This window comes from Toxorhynchites rutilus, chromosome 2 (genome assembly GCF_029784135.1).
Source record: "Toxorhynchites rutilus septentrionalis strain SRP chromosome 2, ASM2978413v1, whole genome shotgun sequence".
In the NCBI taxonomy this organism is placed as follows: Eukaryota; Metazoa; Arthropoda; class Insecta; order Diptera; family Culicidae; genus Toxorhynchites; species Toxorhynchites rutilus.
The window spans coordinates 265,851,033-265,874,576 of NC_073745.1; the positions used below are offsets into that span (position 1 = coordinate 265,851,033).

General features: G+C 39.9%; 2 protein-coding genes across 19 annotated transcripts in view; one reads left to right on the forward strand and one right to left on the reverse strand.

Annotated features, from left to right (window-relative positions):
- The first annotated feature begins 1,729 nt into the window (after positions 1 to 1,729).
- Positions 1,730 to 19,256, forward strand: LOC129765137 (uracil phosphoribosyltransferase homolog). Its single transcript, XM_055765021.1, has 4 exons — positions 1,730 to 2,184; positions 3,127 to 3,319; positions 3,424 to 3,591; positions 18,627 to 19,256. Exons 1-4 carry the CDS (start codon positions 2,054 to 2,056, stop codon positions 18,807 to 18,809), a joined length of 675 nt encoding a protein of 224 aa, XP_055620996.1. The 5' UTR covers positions 1,730 to 2,053; the 3' UTR covers positions 18,810 to 19,256.
- Positions 19,206 to 23,544, reverse strand: part of LOC129765136 (protein vein) — a 150,966-nt gene continuing 146,627 nt past the window's right edge. For 13 of the 18 annotated variants that reach the window (XR_008741388.1, XR_008741379.1, XR_008741378.1 and 10 more), the window contains 2 exons: positions 20,203 to 20,294; positions 19,643 to 19,676 (listed from right to left, as the gene is read on the reverse strand). Coding sequence is in view for 3 of the 18 variants with exons in the window: in XM_055765018.1 (XP_055620993.1) it covers positions 19,579 to 19,676 (98 nt within the window). In the remaining 15 variants the exon portion in view is untranslated. Of the gene's footprint in view, positions 19,677 to 20,202; positions 20,295 to 23,544 lie in introns of all 18 variants that reach the window. The other 5 variants (XR_008741376.1, XM_055765020.1, XM_055765018.1 and 2 more) reach the window with 2 other exon arrangements.

Consider the following 23,544-nt stretch of genomic DNA (forward strand, 5'->3'; position numbering starts at 1 on the left):
TTCGTTAGATACACTACTCTTCCGTTTCAATCTTGCCAGCAGCAATCTCTGCGTTTGTGGCCAAGGTTATTACGACATCGAGCACATTGTTTGGTCGTGCGAGGTGTATCTGGTCGCCAGATCGAATTTAGAAAACTCTCTTCGGGCCCGAGGAAGACAGCCCAATGTGCCGGTGAGAGATGTGTTGGCTCGGTTAGACCTTGATTACATGTCCCATATATATGTTTTCCTTAAAACTATAGATCTTCGTGTGTGATTGCCCCTAAATCCTTATACCCTCCTTTCCTTCCTTTGTGGGTAATTCGTCCCCTTGCTATAAATAGTAGAATAAGTTGAAATGTAAATACACTATAGATATACGAATAGATTTATAAATTGAGTGTTCATCAACATTGTTACAATTTCCTTATATCCCATCCTTCTCCTAAAAATATGTCACCCTCCTAAACTCGAGTACACCGCGAGTAATCGGTTTTCCACCTTACTAACCATAGATGTAAGAAAATTGTTTATATATATAGTTTTAAAATTATATTTAAGAATTCGGCTCCTTTAAACTTAAGTAACTGAGCCTGTAAAAATAAACGAATTAAAAAAAAAAAAAAAAACAGTGGTCCAGACAGCAAAAACACAACAGAGAAACATACATGTTGCAGAGGTACCTCGGTTCGAATCTCGTAAGGTAATTTTCATATAGCAATTATTTCTCATTCCAAACAGTGTGTCGTAAATCTAAATAAATGATATATCAATATCATCCATAAAATGACTGCAATAAATCTGTGTGGGCCTATTTAAATACTTGATTATTTTTTTTATTTTCTGTCGAGTCCCGATAGATTTTATGACTTTTTCCTAGAAAAAAAAACGAATCAAAAAACAACTGCTTAGTAAAGGCTGCCATCACAAGTGACGTTTTCAGTTAGCTCTAATTAAGCTCTAAATAAGCTTTAGTAATGCTTATTTAAGGCTGTAACTGAATCATTCCCTATATTTCGCCTTTTTAGCATTATATCCACCCTATATTGGTTTATAGAGTGTAATAAGCATTTATTCAGTATTCTATATGTGGCTACCAGACCATTTTTCAGTGCTTACTGGATACCTGGGTTGCACAAACCGCGAATTAAATTTTATTATTGTTGACATGATAAACCGTTGATTGAATGAATATCGCTCCAATTCTTATACTAAAACGGAATTGGTGGACTCAGGTGGGCTGAACGAAGATTTAAATGTAAAAAAAAGATAGAATGGATGACTCTCATTTGTCAAACAATTTTTATGAGTAACTCAATTTGTTATATTAATGTCAGTTTTAAAGTTTGGCTAACTATTAAAACGATGTGCAACCGGAAAACCGTCCATTTATAAAGATTGTGAAAAAAACGAGTGAATGACACCGAAACAAAAGTCTCCATTGACTACTAAGTGAACAAGTAAACAAAAGACACTAATAAAAAAGCGAACGATGACACTAAGACCATAGTGGTAATTTTATGGAAATAATATCTCCCAGAAACACACATACCCTATCATACTGAAATATCTTCACGTATTTCAGAATGTTTCGAAATGTCTTCACAGTTAGTCAAATGTGTTCAAAATGAAGACATATATTCAAATCTGGCATCTCTACTCTTCACTGATGTTGTGTGGTCTACTTTATCGATAATTTATATTTCTTGACAACTTGAAAAACGTCAGCTGTTGTCGATCTGCGTGCAGAAGATGCGGTGCATGTTTTCAATCGGGCGTATGAATGCTATGAATGTGTTCACGTTGCGATTTTGAGTCGTCCTGCCGGTAGTGTCCCAAGTGAAAGTTATTGAAGAATATTTATGTTATTTGTGTGTCAAAAGTCGGTGACGATTTCAGTCTTCAGTCATATTTGTTAAAAGTACTTTGTACACGATTGAAAATCGCCGGATATCCAATCTTCATCTCTCATACGCACCAATTGAACTCAACAGGAAGTTTTTCTCCTTCACCTTTCTTCTGTGTGTCGGCTCGTGTTTGTGAGTCAAAACATTACGCCAGCGGAAAAAGCAAAATGTGCAGCGAGGCCATCAACGTTGTGAATGAACCGCCAAGCTCAACCAATGCAGCTGACTATGGTTGCAATTTTAGGATAATCGATTGCAATGATCAGATTCGGGAACTCCAAACAATTATCAGAGATAGGTGAGTTTTCGGCCGACGTTTACTCGCTTCATTCATAAGATGATGAGACCCGACTAAAAAAAGGGTGATAAAAGTATTGATCTTCATTGGATAAAGCAGGGCTGACGTTGTCTACGTTTTTGTGTTGAATATTATTTATTAATGACTGAAACAATTCTTAAACGTCGTTTGAAAATAAATAAAAATTAAAAAATTGTCTGAGTTCTGAAGCTTCAAATTTAAACAAAATGATTGAGGCAGATTTTTTTGGTATTTCAAATAACAAGGGATCGTTAGTTCAAGATACATATTGACGCAATTTTACACTCTATAGAATAACTAACGAAAGTCTTTTCAATGGGAATTTCCGATGTCGAATCGAGAGTACTGTTTGTATTCTCCAACGCCATTTTTCGTTTTCGACATTACCTTCAAAAGTCTGCGGAAACATTCATATGATCTGGGCAACTTGAAAACATTACGTTATGCGTTTTCCGTCATTCTATAAATTTTATGTTTTTCATCATTTCTTCTCCTTCTGGGTATTGTATCCATAATTTTGAAAAATTTTTGTTCGTAAATGGAAAGCTTCCTTTGTTTTTCATTTCCTCTGTACATACAATTCGGCTTGCACTATTTTGCTGTTGATGTGGGTGCTGCAAAAATGGTTATCCTTGATCGACTGTCTGTAGAATGACAATCTTTTGTGGCAAATGCTTCATAAATTGATTTGTTTTTTGGAATCCCTCGTAATGACTAACTCAGTTTTCCGTATCGTCCATATTTCCTTCCATTCTCCACCATAAAATGGCAATCGGAACGTTTTTTTTTTCACGGGTGATCGATGATTTGCGCTTCAGCTGTTGGTATCGAACTCGTGTGACTCTCGCGTTTTGCACCAAATACGCAGAATGAATTTTCCGCCTTACGCCCATGTGGCTGACACACTTGGTCTAATTTTAGAAACACCACGAGGAGCGACTTCAAATTCTACGCAGACCGGCTGATTCGGCTGGTGATAGAGGAAAGCCTAAACCAACTGCCCTACACAGACTGCTCCGTGGTCACACCCACCGGGGCGATCTACGATGGACTCAAATATCGATCCGGAAATTGTGGCGTCTCGATCGTGCGATCGGGTGAAGCGATGGAGCAGGTTTGTATACAACAACCGGTTGTATGTTTTGCAAACATGTGTCGGGTTGCGTCAATGCCGTCGTCGTGGGATTGCGGAGAATCATTGATTTATTGCGATTGCAGGGACTGCGCGATTGTTGCCGATCGATTAGGATCGGAAAAATTCTGGTGGAGTCGGACGCAGAGACACACGCGGCGCGGGTGGTGTACGCAAGGTTTCCAGATGATATATCGAGACGACAGGTACTGGTGATGTATCCTATCATGGCCACTGGGAACACCGTAATACAGGTAGGTGCTAATTGGTGACTAATAAAAGTAACATTGCGATGCTCGTGTACAACTGAAAGGCACATTGGAAGTAGCGAAACCATGTTTCGTATCTTTGCTTTGTTGGAAATATTTTTAATTCGTTATTTCTATTATCATAAAACTGGTTCTCGTTTGAGATTTTGTTCTAAAGTTTGGTCTTTGGCGATGCCATCTTGGAAAAAGACGTGATTTTGTAGATTTCGAGATCAAATTTGGAGATTGATGTTCTATCGATTCAATGGGCAATCTGTTCTAGCCTCCAAAACGTTACATAGGGATTTTCAGGACTGATTAGTTAACATCGGTTCTCATAACTTGTTAGCTGATGACGGTTGTTCAATGGTAAACGCTTTGAAGCAACCGCTTTTATTCATTTGGGATTCGGTTGACTCTAGAGATGGGCGAGCGCTCACGAGCCGCTCATTTGAGCCGGTCCGTCAGAAAGAGCGTACGATCCACGGTTCTTTAAAAATGAGCCGCGGCTCTCAAATGAACGGCTCTTATATGTACGGCTCTTGAATGAACCACGGTTCAAAACAGACCAAACAGGTTCTTTTATAACCCGTGGCTCTTTTTGAACCGCGGTTCATTTAAGAGCCGTTCATTTGAGAACCACGGTTCATAAAAGAACCGTGTTTCTTTTAAGAGCTTGATAAAGAACCTTGAATCGTACGCTTGTTCTGACGAACCGTGGCTGGCGGCAGTGCGGGAGAAATATATGTTTTCCATGTTTGTAAATTTTGGCGGATTACATATTTTCTCGAAACCCTATTAATATGAGTATCTAATGAAAGGACTAGACTAGTAGGACACAGTTATTTATGTAAAATGGAAATCCAAGATGGCGGACGTTACAAAATGGCAGACAGTTAATTTCGCCAAAACCCTATCAATATGGGTATCAAATAAAAGGGCTTGCCTAGTAGATCACAGTTATTTATGAAAAATGTAAATTCAAAATGGCCGCCATCCCAAAATGGCGAAATATGTTTTTTTTTCAAAACCCCCTCAATATGGGTATCTAATGAAAGGATTTGACTAGTAAATCACAGTTATTTATGATAAATTCAACCCACATATGGGTATCGAATACAGTTAATCATGAAAATATTCCATTCGAAATATTTTAAAAACGTTTGGGATATAAAACGGGGAGAAAACTGTGTCGTTATCGAAAACTGCTATATTCTCCCGACTTATAATTCGACATGATCAACATTATATGGATCAAGTGAAATCAGTTCTAGTGATTATAAAAAAGCTCTGTATAAATTGATTCCGGAGCTGGTAAAGCGATCTACAAATCTTGAGTCAGACGAATTAGTAGCCTAATAAATACTGCTAGATCCTCGCTTCAAGCAGCAAGGTTTTGGGGATAACAGAAAGTACAACTATGCACACCAGTCGTTGATAAGGAAGCTAAAAATGACATTCATAGAACACACACCTACGAAACTACCACAAATCGTTGGTGATGAAGCGCTGTCATCTGTATGGGGAGTTTAATGCACCAGTTCTTTAAAAGAGCCGTCGAGCCGCTCAAATGAGCCGGCTCTTTTCATTGAGCGCACGGCTCTGAGCCGCTCACTGAAATGAACCGTTTTGCCCATCTCTAGTTGACTCCATTCAGATAATACGAATTCAAGTAATGAACATCGGTGAAATCTACATCAGAGGCAAAGACCCCTGTATTTTCAGCTTGTATTGGCCCCCGAGAGCTGCGGTTAGCTGCAAGCAACTTGTTGACATGTGCTCACTCCTTCCTGACCCACGATTGATCTTGGGAGACTTCAACTCTCACGGAACTGCCTGGGGGGAACAGTACGACGACATTGGTTAATTGTTGATAAATGACCTTTGTAACAGCTTCAATATGACCGTTTTGAATACTGAAGAAACAACACGTGACCTCTCGCTTTGCCCGAATTCACTATCGTTAGATTGCAAGTAGAATGTAATCCAGGACCCCAACGCTAGTGATCACTTGCCAATCATAATTTCCATCACCATTGGGTCGAATTCTTCTGAATCTATAAACATGGCATATGACCTCACAAGACACATTGACTGGAAAAAATATGCGGACGCAATTGCTCTAGCCATCACTTCAAGAGATGGTTTGCCTCCATGGGAGGAGTATAACTTCATTTCTCGTTTGATCTATGACAGCGCGGTTCGCGCTCAAACGAAACCCATCCCAGGCTCAACTATTCGTCGAAGGCCTCCCAATCCATGGTGGGATAGCCAATATTCCAAGCTTTATCAGGATAAGTCGAACGCATTTCAAGCTTTTCGGAAACGTGGAACCATTGAGACTTTTCAAACGTATTTGAACCTTGAAAATCAATTTAAAAACTTAATCAAAGGGGAAACGTGCTTATTGGCGCAATTTCGTGAAAGGTCAATGAAAAAAATATGGAAAGTAGCTCGAAACATGAGAAATCGCTCTTCAACAATGAAAGCGAAGAATATTCACATCGATGGATTTTTAATTTTGCGCGGAAGGTTTGTTCCGATTCCGCTCCCGTGCAAAAAATTGTTCGAGATATACCACAAGGTAGGTGCGATCTTGATTCCGAGTTTTCGATGGTGGAATTCTCTCTTGCTCTCCTTTCTTGTAACAATCCGGCTCCAGGAACGGATAGAATTAAGTTTAACTTGTTGAAAAACCTCCCTGATGTGGCGAAACATCGCTTGTTGAATTTATTCAATCGGTTTCTGGAACATATTGTTCCGGATGATTGGAGACAAGTACGAGTTATAGCTATTCAAAAACCCAGGAAACCCGCGTCCGTCTTCAATTCGTACCGGCCAATAGCAATGCTGTCTTGTATACAGAAATTGTTGGAGAAAATTATCTTGTTTCGTCTTGATCGATGGGTTGAAACAAATGGCCTCCTCTCAGATACACAATATGAGTTCCGCAGGGGCAAGGGGACGAATGATTGTCTTGCGTTGCTTTCTTCAGGGATATTAGGGATCTGAGTAAAAAATGTCAACAAAGAATAAACTTTCTCCGTACAACTAGCGGCACCTGGCGGGGAGCCCATCCCGAAGATCTTATGTTTTTTTTTTTCCAAAATATATATTTTTATAAAGGCTCATATGGCGTTAGCCTCACGGGGCCGGGAGTTCATCTTATAATGTTGTATATATTTTATGATTGAAATGGGAACCCACATTTGTCCACTCGGTGTGCGAGAAGTCAAACTTCATTGTTCTCATTTCAGTTTGGTAGATCTTATAATGTTGTATCGAACAACTATTCTCTCAGTGATGGAGTATGACAGTTTCTGTTTTCAATCAGCTGCCAAAACACACCTCATTAAACTCGAGCGAATTCAGTATCTTTTTCTTATATCAGTCATCATGAGTTCATATCATGAATTCATTTCCATGCAGGTTGATCCTTCTTCGTAAATTCCCAACCTTGTTTGTTTTCCTGACTACATCAATTCCTCTGTACATTTTGATCTGTTCATGAAGGAGAAAATCCATGGAATTCCAGATTATCATCGATCGGGGATCGTTCCTATCCGTTCAGTGAGGTCGGAAAAGCACTCGCCGTACTTTCTTGAGAGAATACGAGAAAATTTTGAGTGCTTTAACCAGATGCTGTTATGTCATTACCTTTGTCTGGGTCCCTTTACATTGCTCAATTCCGGGTAATGAGAGGGCTGACTCATTGACAAAGGTAGGTGCAATTGAAGGCGATATTTATCAGCGCCAAATCGCCTTCAATGAATTTTATTCTTTAGTCCGTAAAAATACCATCGCTAACTGGCAACGTAAGTGGAACGAAGATGTATTGGGTCGGTGGTTTCACTCGATTATCCCTAAGGTTAGCCTCAAACCATGGTTCAAAAGTCTGGACTTGAGTCGGGAATTTATTCGCACCTTCTCTCGACTCATGTCCAATCACTGTTCGTTAGACGCGCTACTCTTTCGTTTTAATCTTGTCGATGACAATATCTGTGTCTGTGGCCAAGGTTATCACGACATCGAACACGTTTTCTGGTCGTGCGAGGAGTATCTTGTTGCCAGATCGAATTTAGAGAACTCTCTTCGGGCCAGAGGAAGGCAGCCCAATGTGCCGGTGAGAGATGTGTTGGCTCGGTTAGACCTTGATTACATGTCCCAAATATATGTCTTCCTAAAAGTTATCGATTTTCGTGTGTGATTGTCCTTATATCCCTATATTCTCCTTTTCCTTTTCCTTCGCGGGAAATCAAATCCCTTCTTAATAACAATAGAGTAAGGTGAAATGTAAATACATATTAGATATAAGATAGGTCTAAGAATTGAGTGTGATGAATGTGAGTGTGAACATTGTCAACATATCCTTCCTTTTCCTAAAGAAAATATGTCACCCTTCTAAACTCGAGCAAACCGCGAGTAATCGGTTCTCTCCTTCATTGAGATTAGAATTCATGAAAAATGTTTATATATACTTGTAACAATACAGATAGGAGTTTGGCTTCTTGAAACTTATGTAACTGAGCCTGTAAAAATAAACGATTTAATTAAAAAAAAATATAGGAGGTTGTGTCCAAGATACAACCGCATTGTTGACGTAGAACTACGCTGTTATTTTATATAAGTCGCTTGTTTATACCTTCGGATATTATTCTATAGTGCTGTGAAATTTTAGAAACAACTGCTTAGTAGAATAATCTCTTAAATGTTTTTTCATTGTAGAATCAGTTGACAATAATTAATTGATGATTCATTCTTGCCCTCGCAGAACAATACACTAGCTAATCATATGTCGCAATTAATTTCATGTCAATGCATTGAAAATTTACGTCGAACGCTATTCCGGTGGCCTTTTTCGCAATTAACATAGACTCGGCTACAGTCGATTATATACATGTTGCACCAGCACCATTATTCCACATCTCATAACTACATCAATATATCTTTGGCACCACGAGGAAACAACAATAATGACAACACATGCAAGTATCAAATATCATGCTACATGTTATTTAGTATTGTCTCAGTGGAATTGCACCTCTAGGCATCGTTCGTACAACGTAAACCAAGCGCCAAACAAGCGTTTGCCATAGCACACATACAGAGCCATATATTGGTGGCTTGAAACTACTAGGAATATTAACACTTCTCATCATTTTGCGTTATTCTCAAAAGAAACGATTTATGTTTATATGTTTATATTACAGGCCTTGAAAAAAGTTGCATTACTTTCTCATGTTCGAGATAAGCGCAGCTGCCAGCAAGGAAGTTTTTCTACTGGCAAGCGAAACCTAATCACATACAATATTGCAGAACGACATTTACTTTCTTGGTGTCTAAACAAGCGAAATAAATCTTTTTTGTTAAAATCAACAACCTCGAAAACAGTAGCATTGCTTTATTATGATCAAGATTAGCGCAATCCTATTTGAAAACAGTTTTGCGACTGGCACGCGATCCTAAATAACTTATAACATTCCAGTACGACATTCAAGATGCTTGGTATTCCCCAAATGTTTTTAGGTACACAACCTTGATGCCTGCTTCGTCATAAAGTCAGTTTAACCGACGCGCCGAAGTCGCCTACTTCGCTGTTGTTCGATGCGGTGTCACACTCGCGAAGGCTCGGTTCAGTGCGAGCGCTTTTCACTGCACCAACATCGCGTGCTTCACTAGATGACTTGCCTCGAAATTTGATTGTCCCTGGCAGTGTTTGGATTTCGATCAAAATCGAATGATACACAATGTGTCATGCAAGAAAACTCTCACGAACATATAACCAAATATGAGAGGATCATTCAGATACTTGTATGAATGTCAGTAATCACTTGTGTAATATTTAGTGATTAAACTGAGAGAGGAACGAAGACTGTTGTTTGCATATCCGATCTGTATCAAACATCGCATACCATTTTCGAAGCCTGCATACAAGTTTGAACCGCATATATCGTCCCGCTCTACTATAGCGAAACCCACTGCACAGGCAAGTGCAAAGCAATAAATGATACAAGAAAAATTACGTCATCATTCGGTCAAAATTGCGGAGAGCAACAAATGGGGAAAGAGAGCGGCGTTGCTAGTAAAACTATGCGGTCTATATGAATATACACATTTCAAGGGATAGAGGCGTTAAAAATGGAAAATATAATCTGACTACCCTTCCCTTAGCCTCTATCGAGCTAAATAATCATATAGTTTGCACTCTCTGAGACTTAAAAATCAGGATCTGCTACATTAGCTGAATATGAATCTTTCGCTTTGCGTTGTCCGTACGATCCTGCTGTTTCATGATGCATGGAGGGGTCGGTATGCATATGTTAGAGGCAAAGAAGAAAATAAGCTTTCTGCACCGAAAGCGTATATGATAGCTTTGCTTGCATGCTGGTGTGCAACGAAGTGCGAGCCGATGCAGAGTTGTCTCGTTCTCTTTTGTGTCGTGATTTGCAGCACATAACAACAATAGAATACCGCTGGGGGAAATGTTTCCTGAAAGATCATATTTGAACGAACGAAAGCGATTTTTTCAATGAGTGGATCATTTGGCAAACACTGGTCCCTGGCAATGCGTTCGCTTTTTGCAGTTCTCGAGCCAACCTTACTCGTCTTCTTGCTCATCACACACTGCGCGTAGCGTTTAATTTATGACGCGGAAAGAAAAACACACGATACGAATAACGCCAAAAACGAACTGAAAAAACCACACGACGATATCCAAGTTGGATTACCACTGGTGGGGTCCCATCTTCGATCGAAGCGCAGCGAAAGCAAAATGAACTGGATTGCCCAACAGTCCGATGCCGAATGAAAGTTTGCCTCAGCGAGATCCACTGTTTATACTCTAAGCAAGTATTCCCCTTCATTGTTCTTTTTTTTTTGCTTTGTTCACGGAGACTTTCCCCTTCGATTTCCCCTTCGCTGTTCGTCGATAAGTTGCTCGTTATTGACAGCTCTGTTCGGGAAAGCACACAAATGGACAGAACAAATGTATGGGAAAATGGAAATGTTTAAAGTTTTCATGTATTTTAACCATTTAGAAACCAGGAGATTCTAATGTATAGCATATTAAAAAATCTTAGGGAATTTCCGATTCGTTTAGTATGTAAATCGCCAAAATCCGTTCGCGGCAAAAATAGTTATTAACGTTAACATTATTTCATAAAAACGTGACCTGTTTTCTGATTTGGCACCCTTAATGAAAGACGTAGCTCTACGTCAAAATATCCCTGTTCACGTAAACGCAGTACAAATTTCTCGATTGATTTATCCGCCGCTTGGTCCAGATTTCGAAAAATATGTCGTTCCCTTGGTAAACATTTCAGCGGCAAAAGTAATTGTCCAGTAGTTTAATTGCTTCTTTGTAAATATCCAACCCTTTCGGAACTTGAATCTCATTTTCTCCTTTCAGATTAAAATGAATATCTTGCAGGTCGCTGCCGGCGTAATGTAGTAAATACGAACGTTTTCGCTCTGCTATGGTAACATTGTTTATCTCCCAGAATATCTCAAAATACCGCTTCCACTTCTTCCATAGATTTGAAACGGTGGAGGTGTCGAACGGATCAAACATCCGTAAGCCTGAATTTACTGGTTCCATAATACTTCTTCCGACGGGCAATTCGTTCGTTCGGTGAAGAGGAAGAGTTTAAACCTGTAATTAGTATGTGCAGCGCACACCAGTTAACAAATGAAAAAGGCCAAAGACTCATCGATCTCGCCAGCTCTAAAAGTATGGTCATACGCAGTACCTTCTTCCAACACAAATTCCTCCGAAAATAAATATGGATCTTCAAGAAAAGCGACTAACTGAACAGTAAAAACTTTTGTACAATCATCGTCCTGAATGCCGCCTACAAAGTGCTTTCCCAAATCATTTTCCGTCGTCTATCGCCACTTACAAACAGATTCGTGGGAGGTTATCGAGCCGGTTTCATCGAAGCTCCGTTTACTACTGACTAAATCTTCACCTTGTGACAAATCCTCCAGAAATGCCGTTACTACAAAGTTCCAACACACCATCTATTCATCGTCTTGAAAGCTGCTTAGATTCAATAACACGAAGCGAGCTCCGCCTGCGAATGATGGATCTCTCACCGTGAATCCTAATTCGTCGTACCCATTCTTACTAACATTTTTTCCGCCCATGATAATCGCAAGGGAAACACTCTTCCGGAGGCGGCCCTTCCGGCCACGAACAACACACTAACATTCCCCTGGTTAATGTAAAACGTGGCCGGCGTCGTTAGTGACTAGTTAAAGCTCGAATCATAGAAACTTGCACAATGAGAAAGAATTCCTACTCCCATGCATCATTCAGTGTGTTTTTGACGTAGAACTACGTCTTTCATTAAGGGTGCCAAATCAGAAAACAGGTCACGTTTTTATGAAATAAAGTTAACGTTAATAACTATTTTTGTCACGAACGGATTTTGGCGATTTACATACTAAACGAATCGGAAATTCCTTAAGATTTGTTTAATATGCTATACATTAGAATCCCCTGGTTTGTGAATGGTTAAAATTCAAGAAAACTTTAAGCGTTTTCATTTTCTCATACATTTGTTGTGTCCATTTGTGTGCTTTCCCGAACAGAGCTGTCAATAACGAGCAACTTATCGACGACCAACGAAGGGGAAATCGTAGGATTTAAAGTCTCCGTTGACAAAGGAAAAGTAGAAGAATGAAGGGAAATACTTGCCTAGAGTATAAACAGTGGATCTCGCTGAGGCAAATTTTCATTCGGCATCGGACTGCTGAGCAATCCAGTTCATTTCGCTTTCGCTGCGCTTCGATCTAAGATTGGACCCCACCAGTGGTAATCCAACTTGGATATCGTCGTGTGGTTTTTTCAGTTCGTTTCTTGCGTTATTCGTATCGTGTGTTTTTCTTTCCGCGTCATAAATTGGACGCTGTGTGATGAGTAAGAAGAAGAGGAAGGCAGGCTCGAGCCCTGCAAAAAGCGAACGCATTGCCAGGGGCAATAAAATTTCGAGACAAGCGTAAAATAATGAGGCACGCGATGTTGGTGCAGTGAAAAGCGCTCTCACTGAACCGAGCCTTCGCGAGTGTGACACCGAATCGAACAACAGCAAAGTAGGCGATTTCGAAGCGTTGGTCGAAAATGTAAACGCCGTTACCCAGGCAGCAACCAAAATCAAGCTTCCCCGCCGGTGGTGAAGGCGGTCGCTCTTGACAAACTCATCAGCGAATTCGCATCGATGGATGTTACAGCAGGGTACAAGCTGTGTGGCATAAGTCAGTCTTTTTCCAAGCAGTTAACATTGTTTGTTTTCCGTCATCGTAAGGGCTTCGTTGGTGCCTTAGAGAATGCATCAATGCATTAAACTGACGTTCTGGCGAAGCAGGCGTTAAGGTTGTGCGCCAAAAATTATTTGGAGAAAACCAAGCATCTTGAATGTCTTACTGGAATGTTATGAGTTATTTGGGTTCGCGTACCGGTCGCAAATCTGCCTTCAACCAGGATTGCATTTGCGCTAATCTTTATCATAATGAAGCAATGCATGTTTAGTCACCAAGAAAGTAAATGTCGTTCTGGAATTTTGTATGTGATTAGGTTCCGCTTACCAGTAGCAAAACTTCTTCCACTATGGGTGACAGCTGCGCTTCTCTCGAGCATGAGAAAGTAATGTAACTTTTTTCGAGGCCAGTAATATTAACAGAAGCGTTTCTTTTGAGATGATGAGAAGTGTTTATATGATGCAAACACAAAAAAAAATTAAAAATGATGAGAAGTGTTTATATGATGAGAAGTGTTTATATTCCTAATAATTTCAAGTCACCAATGTAATGGCTTTGTGTGCATGCTATGGCGAACGCTTGTTTGGCGCTTGGTTTACGCAAAATGATGAGAAGTGTTTATATTCCTAATAGTTTCAAGTCACCAATGTAATGGCTTTGTGTGCATGCTATGGCGAACGCTTGTTTGGCGCTTGGTTTACGTTGTACGGACGATACCTAGAGGTGCGATTCCACTGAGGCAATACTAAATAACATGTAACATGATATTTGATACTTACAAGTGTTGTCATTGTTGTTGTTTCCATGCGGTGCCAAAGATATAGTGATGTAGGTATAAGATGTGGAATAATGGTGCTGGTGGAACATGTATATAATCGACTGTAGCCGAGTCTATGTCTATTGCGAAAAAGGCCACCGGAATATCGTTCGAGGTTAATTTTCAATGCATTGACATGAAATAAATTGCGACATGATCAGCTAGTGTATTGTCTTGCGAGGGCAAGAATGAATCCTCAATCAATTATCGTCTACTGATTCTACAATGAAAAAACCATTTCAGAGATTATTCTACTAAGTAGTTGTTTCTACAATTTCACAGCACTATAGAATAATATCGGAAGGTATAAACAAGCGATTTATATAAAATAACAGCGTAGTTCTACGTCAACAATGCGGTCGTATCTTGGACACAACCTCCTATAATTTTTTTTGTGTAACTGCTGGTTCAGGTCAATCATGGAGAGCAACTACGAAGTGTACAGTCTACCCAAGCTCAATCTCAAACTCATACATATGATTCAATAACACGAAGACTGCCCATGTTTGTATAGGAGACGTAAACTACAAAACGAACAAAATCAACTTTTTCGCTGTTTCGCATTCTACACAATGTAATACGTTTGCTCAACATGCAAACAAACATTTTTTGTTCGAAAACATTTGAGCAATTTTGAAAAAAACCTTTCCGAAAAATCTCTGTTTGTCCGCATAACAGACGTAGTTCCATACAGCTTTCCTACATGGTTCGAAAATCAACAATTGTCAGTATTATGTGCTATAAGCTAAATCTGACAAGACTGTTTATGGCTAGAATACAACGGTGTGTGCGAATATAGAGGTTATCTAATTCATTCGAATTCCGTAGGGGCCTTGCTAAGGTAATGATCTTTAATGCCTGTTATTCAACATTACGTTTGAGGGTGTTATGAGAAGAGCGGCGTTTAACTTGCGTGGTACGAATAGATCCAGTAAATTCATCTGCTTCGCGATGACGTAGATATTAACGGTAGAACATTTGATACTGTAGCTGAACATTATACCAGGCTCGAGCACGAAGTAGTGGGAGCTGGGATGAGAAACAATGCGTCTGAAACCAAATACATGCTGGCTTCCGGATTCGAGCACGACAGGATCCGATTGGATAGTAGTGTAATGATTGACGGCAATGAATTCGAGGTAGTGAACCAATTCGTTTACCTTGGCTCAATGACAACGTCTGTCAATGATATCAGCCGCGAGATCCTGAGACGCATTATCAATGGGAGTCGTACATACTATAGTCTCCATAAAAAGACATAGCAATCGTGCGAAATGTTTGCTGTAGAAAACGCTCATAAGACCGGATGTCCTCTACGGGCAGGATTCGTGAAAAATATTCGAAGAGGACCTGCGAGCACTCGGAGCACTTTGAACGACGTGTGTTAAGAACCATTTTCGGTGGAGCAAGAGAGTGGCGTATGGAAGCGAAGAATGAACCACGAGCCCACGTAACTCATCGGTGAACCCAGTGTTCAGAAAGTGAACAAAGCTGGAAGGATACGCTGGGCAGCACATGTTGCAAGGATGTCGGACAACTATTCTGCAAAAATGGTGTTTATCTGGTACCCGATTGGTGCGAGACGACGAGGAGCATTGCGAGAAAAGAGGTTAGACCAAGTAGAACAGGACATGATTAAATGGGGTGTTTGCGGAATAAGAGAAAGATAGTCACGAATCGGGTTCCGATCAACGTGAAATTTTTTATGGAGATTTTCGAGAATGGCAGGCATTCCTGTGTTATCAGTAATATAGTGCTTGTCTAGAAGGTTAATAGCGACATTACTGTAATATGGAAGGGAGTCCTAATAGACTCAAACGCGTACTTTTGTACTATCATTTTTTTATTCTTTATCATAGTGACTTTCAGCCGTAGGCTGGTTCATCTCTTATTTTGTACTATCATTAGTTTCAGCATGGTAAGGGGGTGAATATTATTTGTATATTTATCTGCTCGATTTGAGATTCTAAATCATGCACCCATTCTTGTTATTGTATTCTGGGAAGTTGTATCAGGAATATCATCAGGGAATTGTTGTCCTTTCAATGCTTACATGCATTACAAAACGGTTTGGAGATTCTGGCATTCGAAGCCATTCGTAGACATGTATTAGCTGTTTACCATACAACTTGTTTCTGCACTAATCATAAATAAGGAACAGGGACAATCGTTATAAGTATGAAGACTGAATTTGGAAAAGTTTTGGTTCTCAAATGGACAGCTCATGTGGCTTGTTCTTTAGCACAATCTAATCTTTATGTATAAAAGAGAGTTTTTCCCACGTACGTATAACTCATCATCACGGGAGAAACATACATATCTGCACGATAACTGAACGATAACATATAAACTCTCTTGAAATACAGGGTTTTCCATCTTTAAATTCCGAAAGTAAATTGAAATAAAACACACTTAGAATTCGAATTTCGATGAAACTTTTATTTCAAATTAAAGTTTAGTTTATGCCATTATGTGTGAAATACAACATTCAAATTCAAATGTCCACCTAGGGCTTCCTCGCACACCTTGATCCGGAACAAGTAATTTTCGATGACTTTTCGGCACATATGGGGCGGTATCTCGGTCATAACTACATGAATGTTGTCTTCAAATGTTCAAGAGTTTGCGGAGAGTTGGCATAGACACGGTCTTCCGCATAACCCCACAAAAAAAAGTCTAGCGGGTTCAAATCGCATGATCTGGACGGCCAATTAGCATCACCAAAATGCGAAATTATGCGTCCCTCAAATTTCGTTCGCAATATGGCCATGTTCGGTCGTGTTGTGTGGCACGTGCCGCCGTCCTGCTGAAACCACATGTCATCCGTATCCATATCTTCAATTTGTGGCAAAAAAATCGGTTAACATGGGGCCATAGCGCTCACCATTCACAGTTACCGTCTCGCCGTCCTCATTTTCAAAGAAATACGGCCCGATGACTCCACCAGACCATAATGCGCACCAAATAGTGACTTTTGGCGGATGCAATGGCCTCTCAACAATCACGTGTGGATTTTCTGAGCCCCATATACGGAAATTTTGGGTGTTCACATAGCCGCCGAGCTCGAAATGTGCCTCATCGCTGAAAAAAATTTGATGCGAAAATTCAGCATTTTGCTGCTGTTGTTCGTTCACCCAATCGACGTATGTCCGACGCATTCCATGGTCACCACGCTCTAATTTTTGTACCAGTTGGACTTTATATGGATGTGGGTGCAAGTCCAAATGCAAAATTCGCCACAATGATGTGTTTGACAAGTCCAATTGCTGAGCACGCCGTGGAATCGAAAATCCTCCACACTGGCAGCAACAGCAGCAATATTTTCGGCCGAACGCACATTACGATGATGTACAGGTTTCACAATATCCGCTACGGATCCAGTTTGTTCGAATTTACGCACTACATTAGCGATTGTGTGCTCTGTAGGCCGTCCATGACGACCAAAATCCGTCCGTAATGCTCGAAAAACATTTGCCGGTTTTTCATCATTTTTATAGTATAATTTAACAAAATTAACACGTTGTGCGATGCTAAAACGATCCATATCGTAAAATGGCAGACATTCAACTAACGATATGACACTTTGGTTAACAGCTATGTCAAACGGTTGTCAGCGCAGGGCTGTATACTTTCGGAAGCCCGAAATGGAAAACCCTGTATATTCGTTATTTCCACCAACCAAAATATTTTCTAGAAATACATTATATGGTAGAACAAATTTTGCCGGGTCAGCTAGTTCATTTATATACGCATCAGACAGGACAATAATAAAACGTTTATCCAGTTGCATCTGAAAGAACCGAATGTAAATTATATATGTATCATTTCTACGTTGAAAAGGAACAAAAAGAAATAAATGAAGTATTGTTATATCGAGCAATATTTCTATTTAATTTTAATTGGACGCGTCACAACGCACGTGCCCATCTATTCTTTTCCTAGACACCTTCACTAGAAATAACCTTTTAAAACTTTTGACGTAGGACTACGTCTTTCATTTCTATACCGGGGTGTAAAATCAAAGTTTCGAAAACGAAAGCGTTACGCCGGAGATCGAGATTTTGAGCGTTAATAGCTCCTAAACAACTGAACGAAATGGTATGATAAACACTTCATTCGAAAGATAAAATGTCTACCCGTTCTATACTTGTTACTTTTTGATCCAAAAACTTGTTTCAATAGTCTTAAAATTGCTTTCAAAACAGGCTATTGAAATCACCAATCGGTATATATCCACTCAGTTCTAATTGAACATCGATTGGAGCATGTTGTCGCTGTTGTGGTGAAGCTCTTCGTTTATCATGAAAGCGCGGATGAACGGTGTCACCAAGAGCCTGTTTGTGCACCTTAGGCCAGACGTGAATCCATCAGGAGGAGAGTGATGCCACAAACGGTTCCCCGGGATGATCTAGAAGCAGCCGCTACACACACACACACACATACACGCGCGGAATTCTTTCCGTTTGGATGCCATTCAGCATCGAGAAAGATCCGGAAAATAATCTGCCAGTTCCTCTGGGAATTTAAAAATACATTCATGTGAAAGAGTTTATTTGAATGTTTTCTATCCATGTAACACTGTGACCAAATATAATACATTTGGTTTTGTGATTTTTCAATTAATTGCAATTAACAGGATAGCTTCTGAAGATTATTCTTCCGCATCAGTAGGATATTTTCGTATACAATATTGGATGCATAAAACCTTGTACCTCCAACGTAATGCTCTCGTTTTCGAAATCCCCCAAATATTCATTTATCCATTCATTCAGAATGGATTCAGATTCAACTTCAAACAAAGGATCACTAAATCAACGATAGTCCTACGTCACCATTGCGGTTATACCATAGATATAACCCACTTTCTGTTTTTTCACATTATTGATGTAACATATTGACATGTTAAAACATGTTTCCAGGAACCGGTTATTGTACAATTGTTGTTTTTTTTTGTTTCATTGCCCAGGCGGTGAACGTGCTAAAGGATCACGGCGTTCCCGAGACTGCAATCATCCTGTCGAATCTGTTCTGCACACCGGTGGCCGCCTCGATGGTGGTGACCGCGTTTCCCGACATGAAAATTCTGACGTCGGAGCTGCACCCCGTGGCACCGAATCATTTTGGCCAAAAGTACTTCGGCACGGACTAATGGGCTGGGGCATCCTTTCCCCCCATGCGCCCCACGACTAGAGCAATAGGTTACTTAGAACTCTACGAACAATGGGTACACAGAAGAAGGTCTTCTCATTCTTAACTTATTTATTAGTAATATTATATATTTCTCGCGATTATTTGTGACGATTAATGTGTATGTCATAGCACAATGTAAAATATTGTTTGAAGTGTCAGATGTTTACTTTTAGTACGTAGGCTATACAGTGTCAGACAGCCAGAGAAAATGAAACTGATTGTGAGGTATCGTAAATATAAACTAGTTCAATGATAAGAACATCAATTTGAAAAAAAAATGTTTTTTATTTATCTGAGAAATTCATGCTTTGATTCGAAGTTTCTTTCGCAGGATAAAGAAAAACATAGGTTGTCTGTGTTGTCAGTATGGTTTATTATAATAAATTTACACCAGTTTAATAATTTATTACAACTACTACAATAATATATACATCTTTGGTATTTTTCAACATGTCACGAGCGCTGATATCTAGCGAAGCCTACAATACTACATTCAGTTTAAAACAACTTTGCATTTATTACTTTGATTTTGTGTTCTGTAATTTGAACTATATTGTACACAATGATTTTACTTAAATCGAATGGAATATAATTGAGAGTAGTATTTTGTTTATTTTCCCATCATCATATCTCGCCCCAGCAATAATCATTGCCCCATTGTTTGTGTTTTTCGCTATCTTTATCGCTTCGCTTTCGAATGACTAAAGGTTTGATATCACAAGAGTGGATTAGATGTCGCCATCGTCTTCGTAGTCATACAGTGGCGGCACGGTCGGTCCTGCCACCGGGGAGTCCATCAGCGGGAAGTCGGCACACTCCGGAATACCTAAATAAAGTAAAGCAAAAGTTTCTTCTGTTATTTGGATATGCCTTCCCGCTTCGTTACGGAACAAAGTGTAGAACAAACGATTAATCGGTTAAACAGGATTAGTGTCACACTCGAGCCGTTAGGGATGGGTCACGTCCAAGGGGTTAGATGGATTAGGATTATGTTTGGTGTTAGTATACTTCACATGTGTTCGTGCGGTTATTCAGTTTTTTTTACGATCATAAGCTTCATCGATTTGCATTGGTATTGAGTTTTATTCCATATAATTTTGAGTACCATTGACGGATTCTTTTAGTTTGTCACATTCATCCTATTCTGCTAGTATTTGTTTTGTTTGTTTGTTTTTAATATTTGTTCTAATATGTCTAGTTTTTCATTTTCGCGAATGTTGCCATTCATACATGTGCTTATTTTGTTTTGGTTTCACCACAATTATTTAGATTTACGCTATGTATAGAGAGTAGTGGTATCAGTATATTCTTTAAGAGTTTTTCGTCTCATTGAGTTGTGATTGAATAAGAACCTTAATCTAAGAGTTGACAGTGCGTGGGAGTCATTCCTGCTGGAAACTTCGCCCAGTGTCGTTCACACAAAAAGGGGTTGATCGTCGGGGTGCTAGAAAGAGATTGGACATACATTGAAACTTTATTATATTATCTAGGATGTGGAGTGATATGTTTCGTTTAGAACATGCGTTAAGACGACGAGAACAAAAATTAAGACAACATGCTACTGGGGCTGCACGTGCAGGAGTTTGAGTGAAACGTGCACTAGAGGAATCTTAACTCCCGTGTTCAATGTACAGAAATATGTCAGTATTTTGCAGATTTCATGAATCGACCGATTGAGTTTAATATCTTGAAGCCTCTCTACCTCAATTATCAGCAAACCAAAATATCCTGAAATGGATTGTAAGGATGAGGTAATATTGAATCGAACGGAGAAACTGACATCCCTTCTGTTAAAATAGTCAATTTATTATTTAGAAATTTAAAATTTTTCTTGCATAAAAATAGAACAAACAGCTGTGTCAAGATGCAAATTGAAAACGAGGTACAGGCAAACCTTTTTTTTGTGCGGGGGACCGTACAAAAAAATCGCATAAAAAATCGTGCAAAACGTGCACTTCAAAAAATCGTGATCGGTACATAATTTGAAAAAATCTTTTTTTGTGCGATAGATAGGGACCGCATAAAAAAGTTTCCCCTAAGAAAATAACTGAAATTCACGCCCTTTTGTTTCCCTGCTCTGCGATGGGACAGTTCACTTTTCGGTTGCGCGTGGCTGTGTTGTGCTTTTAGTTGCATGTTGAAACTTGATGCTGTTAGAAATCATGTCATGCGCAACTTGAAGCATTTGATGGAAGGATGGGAATGATTTGAGAAGTGAATAATTTAGACGCAAATATGCTTTTTTAGCACTGAAATGCATATAAACCATCGAAAAAAACGAAAAAAATGGTCGTCAAATATGCTTCTTTTCATATACCGCACAAAACATCGCAAAAAAACGCACATGAACAGAAAACCGCACAAAAAAAAAATCGCACAAAAAAATGCACAAAAAACCGCTCAAAAACAGATAATAACTTTCCTGATATATTTCCTTACAATTGCCCTTTTTAATGATAAAATATTAGTGGGTTATATCTATGATGCAATATGCAAGGTTGACGCAAGACTGCCTTTGGCTTAGTAGTCATTTGTTTGTTTTGATCAAATGTTTGATTGAATGACACAATTTTTAAAATCAATTGGCCGGTGTTAAGTCAGACCGGACCATGTGACGTCTTATGATTTCGAGAAAAACGAGCTTGAAGTTTGGTGCTATAAGGGGTTTTAAATGAGCGTTCAGAACAATTTCTATAAGTTATTCCTGCTGTACGCGTGATTTTCCAAATCTGATAAATGTGGAAGTTTACAAAATATTTAACCTAATGCAATCAATAACTCGATTTTTTAAATTTTGCGACTTGGTCCACTCTGACTTAACACCGACCAATTGAATTCAATATATTAGGCTGTCAAAAAAGTCCTGCGGTATTTTTTTAAAATTTTCATTTGTTCATAAAATTAGTTACAATCATCTGTTTTAAGTCAAATAAAGGGTGTGTCACATCAAATTGCATCACGGAAAAAACGCTGTAGAAATTCGCCCAGTAGACCGATCCTTTTGAAAATTTTAGACAGTAAAATAAACACTATTAAACAACTTTTGGCATTTTCTTTCTATTCATACTTCGAGCCCAAGCCCGTATGCTCGCACCTTCCTCTTTACCCCGTCCATAATGTTCTGTACAACGTCAGGTTGTAGTTTTTTTTGAACAGAAATCGATTTTCTCTTGAAGTCTGCCTCCGATTTGACATCTTTTGGGTTCTTCCGGAGGGCCTGCTTCATAATCGCCCAATATTTCTATATTGGGCGAAGCTCCGGCGCGTTGGGCGGGTTCATTTCCTTTGGCACGAAGGTGACCCCGTTGGCTTGGTACCACTTCAACACGTCCTTTGAATAGTGGCACGAAGCGAGATCCGGCCAGAAGATGGTCGGGCCCTCGTGCTGCTTCAATAGTGGTAGTAAGCGCTTCTGTAGGCACTCCTTAAGGTAAACCTGCCCGTTTACCGTGCCGGTCATTACGAAGGGGGCGCTCCGCTTTCCGCAAGAGTAGATCGCTTGCTACACCATGTACTTTTTGGCAAACTTGGATAGTTTCTGCTTGCGAATCTCCTCCGAAACGCTGAATTTGTCCTCTGCGGAGAAGAACAACAGGCCCGGCAGCTGACGAAAGTCCGCTTTGACGTAGGTTTCGTCGTCCATTACCAGGCAATGCGACTTCGTCAGCATTTCGGTGTACAGCTTCCGGGCTCGCGTCTTCCCCACCATGTTTTGCCTTTCGTCGCGATTAGGGGCCTTCTGAACGTTGTATGTACGCAGGCCCTCCCGCTGCTTGGTCCGCAGGACGAATGAACTTGACAAATTCAGCCTCTTGGCGACATCCCGGACTGAACTTCTCGGATCACGTCTAAAATGCTCAACTACGCGCTTGTGATCTTTTTCACTGACGGAGCATCCATTTTTGCCGTTCTTCACCTTCCGGTCGATGGTTAGGTTCTTGAAGTATCGTTTTAGTACTCTGCTGACCGTGGATTGGACGATTCCCAGCATCTTACCGATGTCCCGATGTGACAACTCCGGATTCTCGAAATGAGTGCGCAGGATTAATTTACGACGCTCTTTTTCGTTCGACGACATTTTTCCAAATTTACGAAAAATTGACAGTGAAGCATGGCCAACGTGATCTATACACTGTTATCTGATTATAAGCGATAGCTGAAGATATAATTCCTAAAAATTAAATTTCTACAGCGTTTTTTCCGTGATGCAATTTGATGTGACACACCCTTTATCCGCCGTTTTATTCGATGACTTGTTCCCAACGAGATGCCAACTTCATAATACCCCTGTTATAGAAGCTCGCTTCCTTATTGGCAAAAAACTCGGATAGCCAATTTTCACAGGCCTCTTTTGTGGCTAACTTCTGACTACCTAGCTCGTTCGCCATGGACAAAAACAGGTGGTAGTCACTTGGTGCAAGGTCCGGACTATACGGCAGATGCAAAAGAACCTCCCATTCGAGCTCCCGGAGCTTCTGGCGCGTCACCAAAGAAGTGTGTTGCCTGGCGTTGTCCTGATGGAAGACAATGCGGCCTCTGTTTATTAAAGATGGCCTCTTCTTCATGAGTGCTTCCTTCAAGCGGTCCAGTTGTTGGCAGTACAGGTCCGAATTGAGCGTTTGACCATAGGGAAGCAGCTCATAATAGATTATTCCTTGACAATCCCACCAAACACACAGCAGCACCTTCCTGGC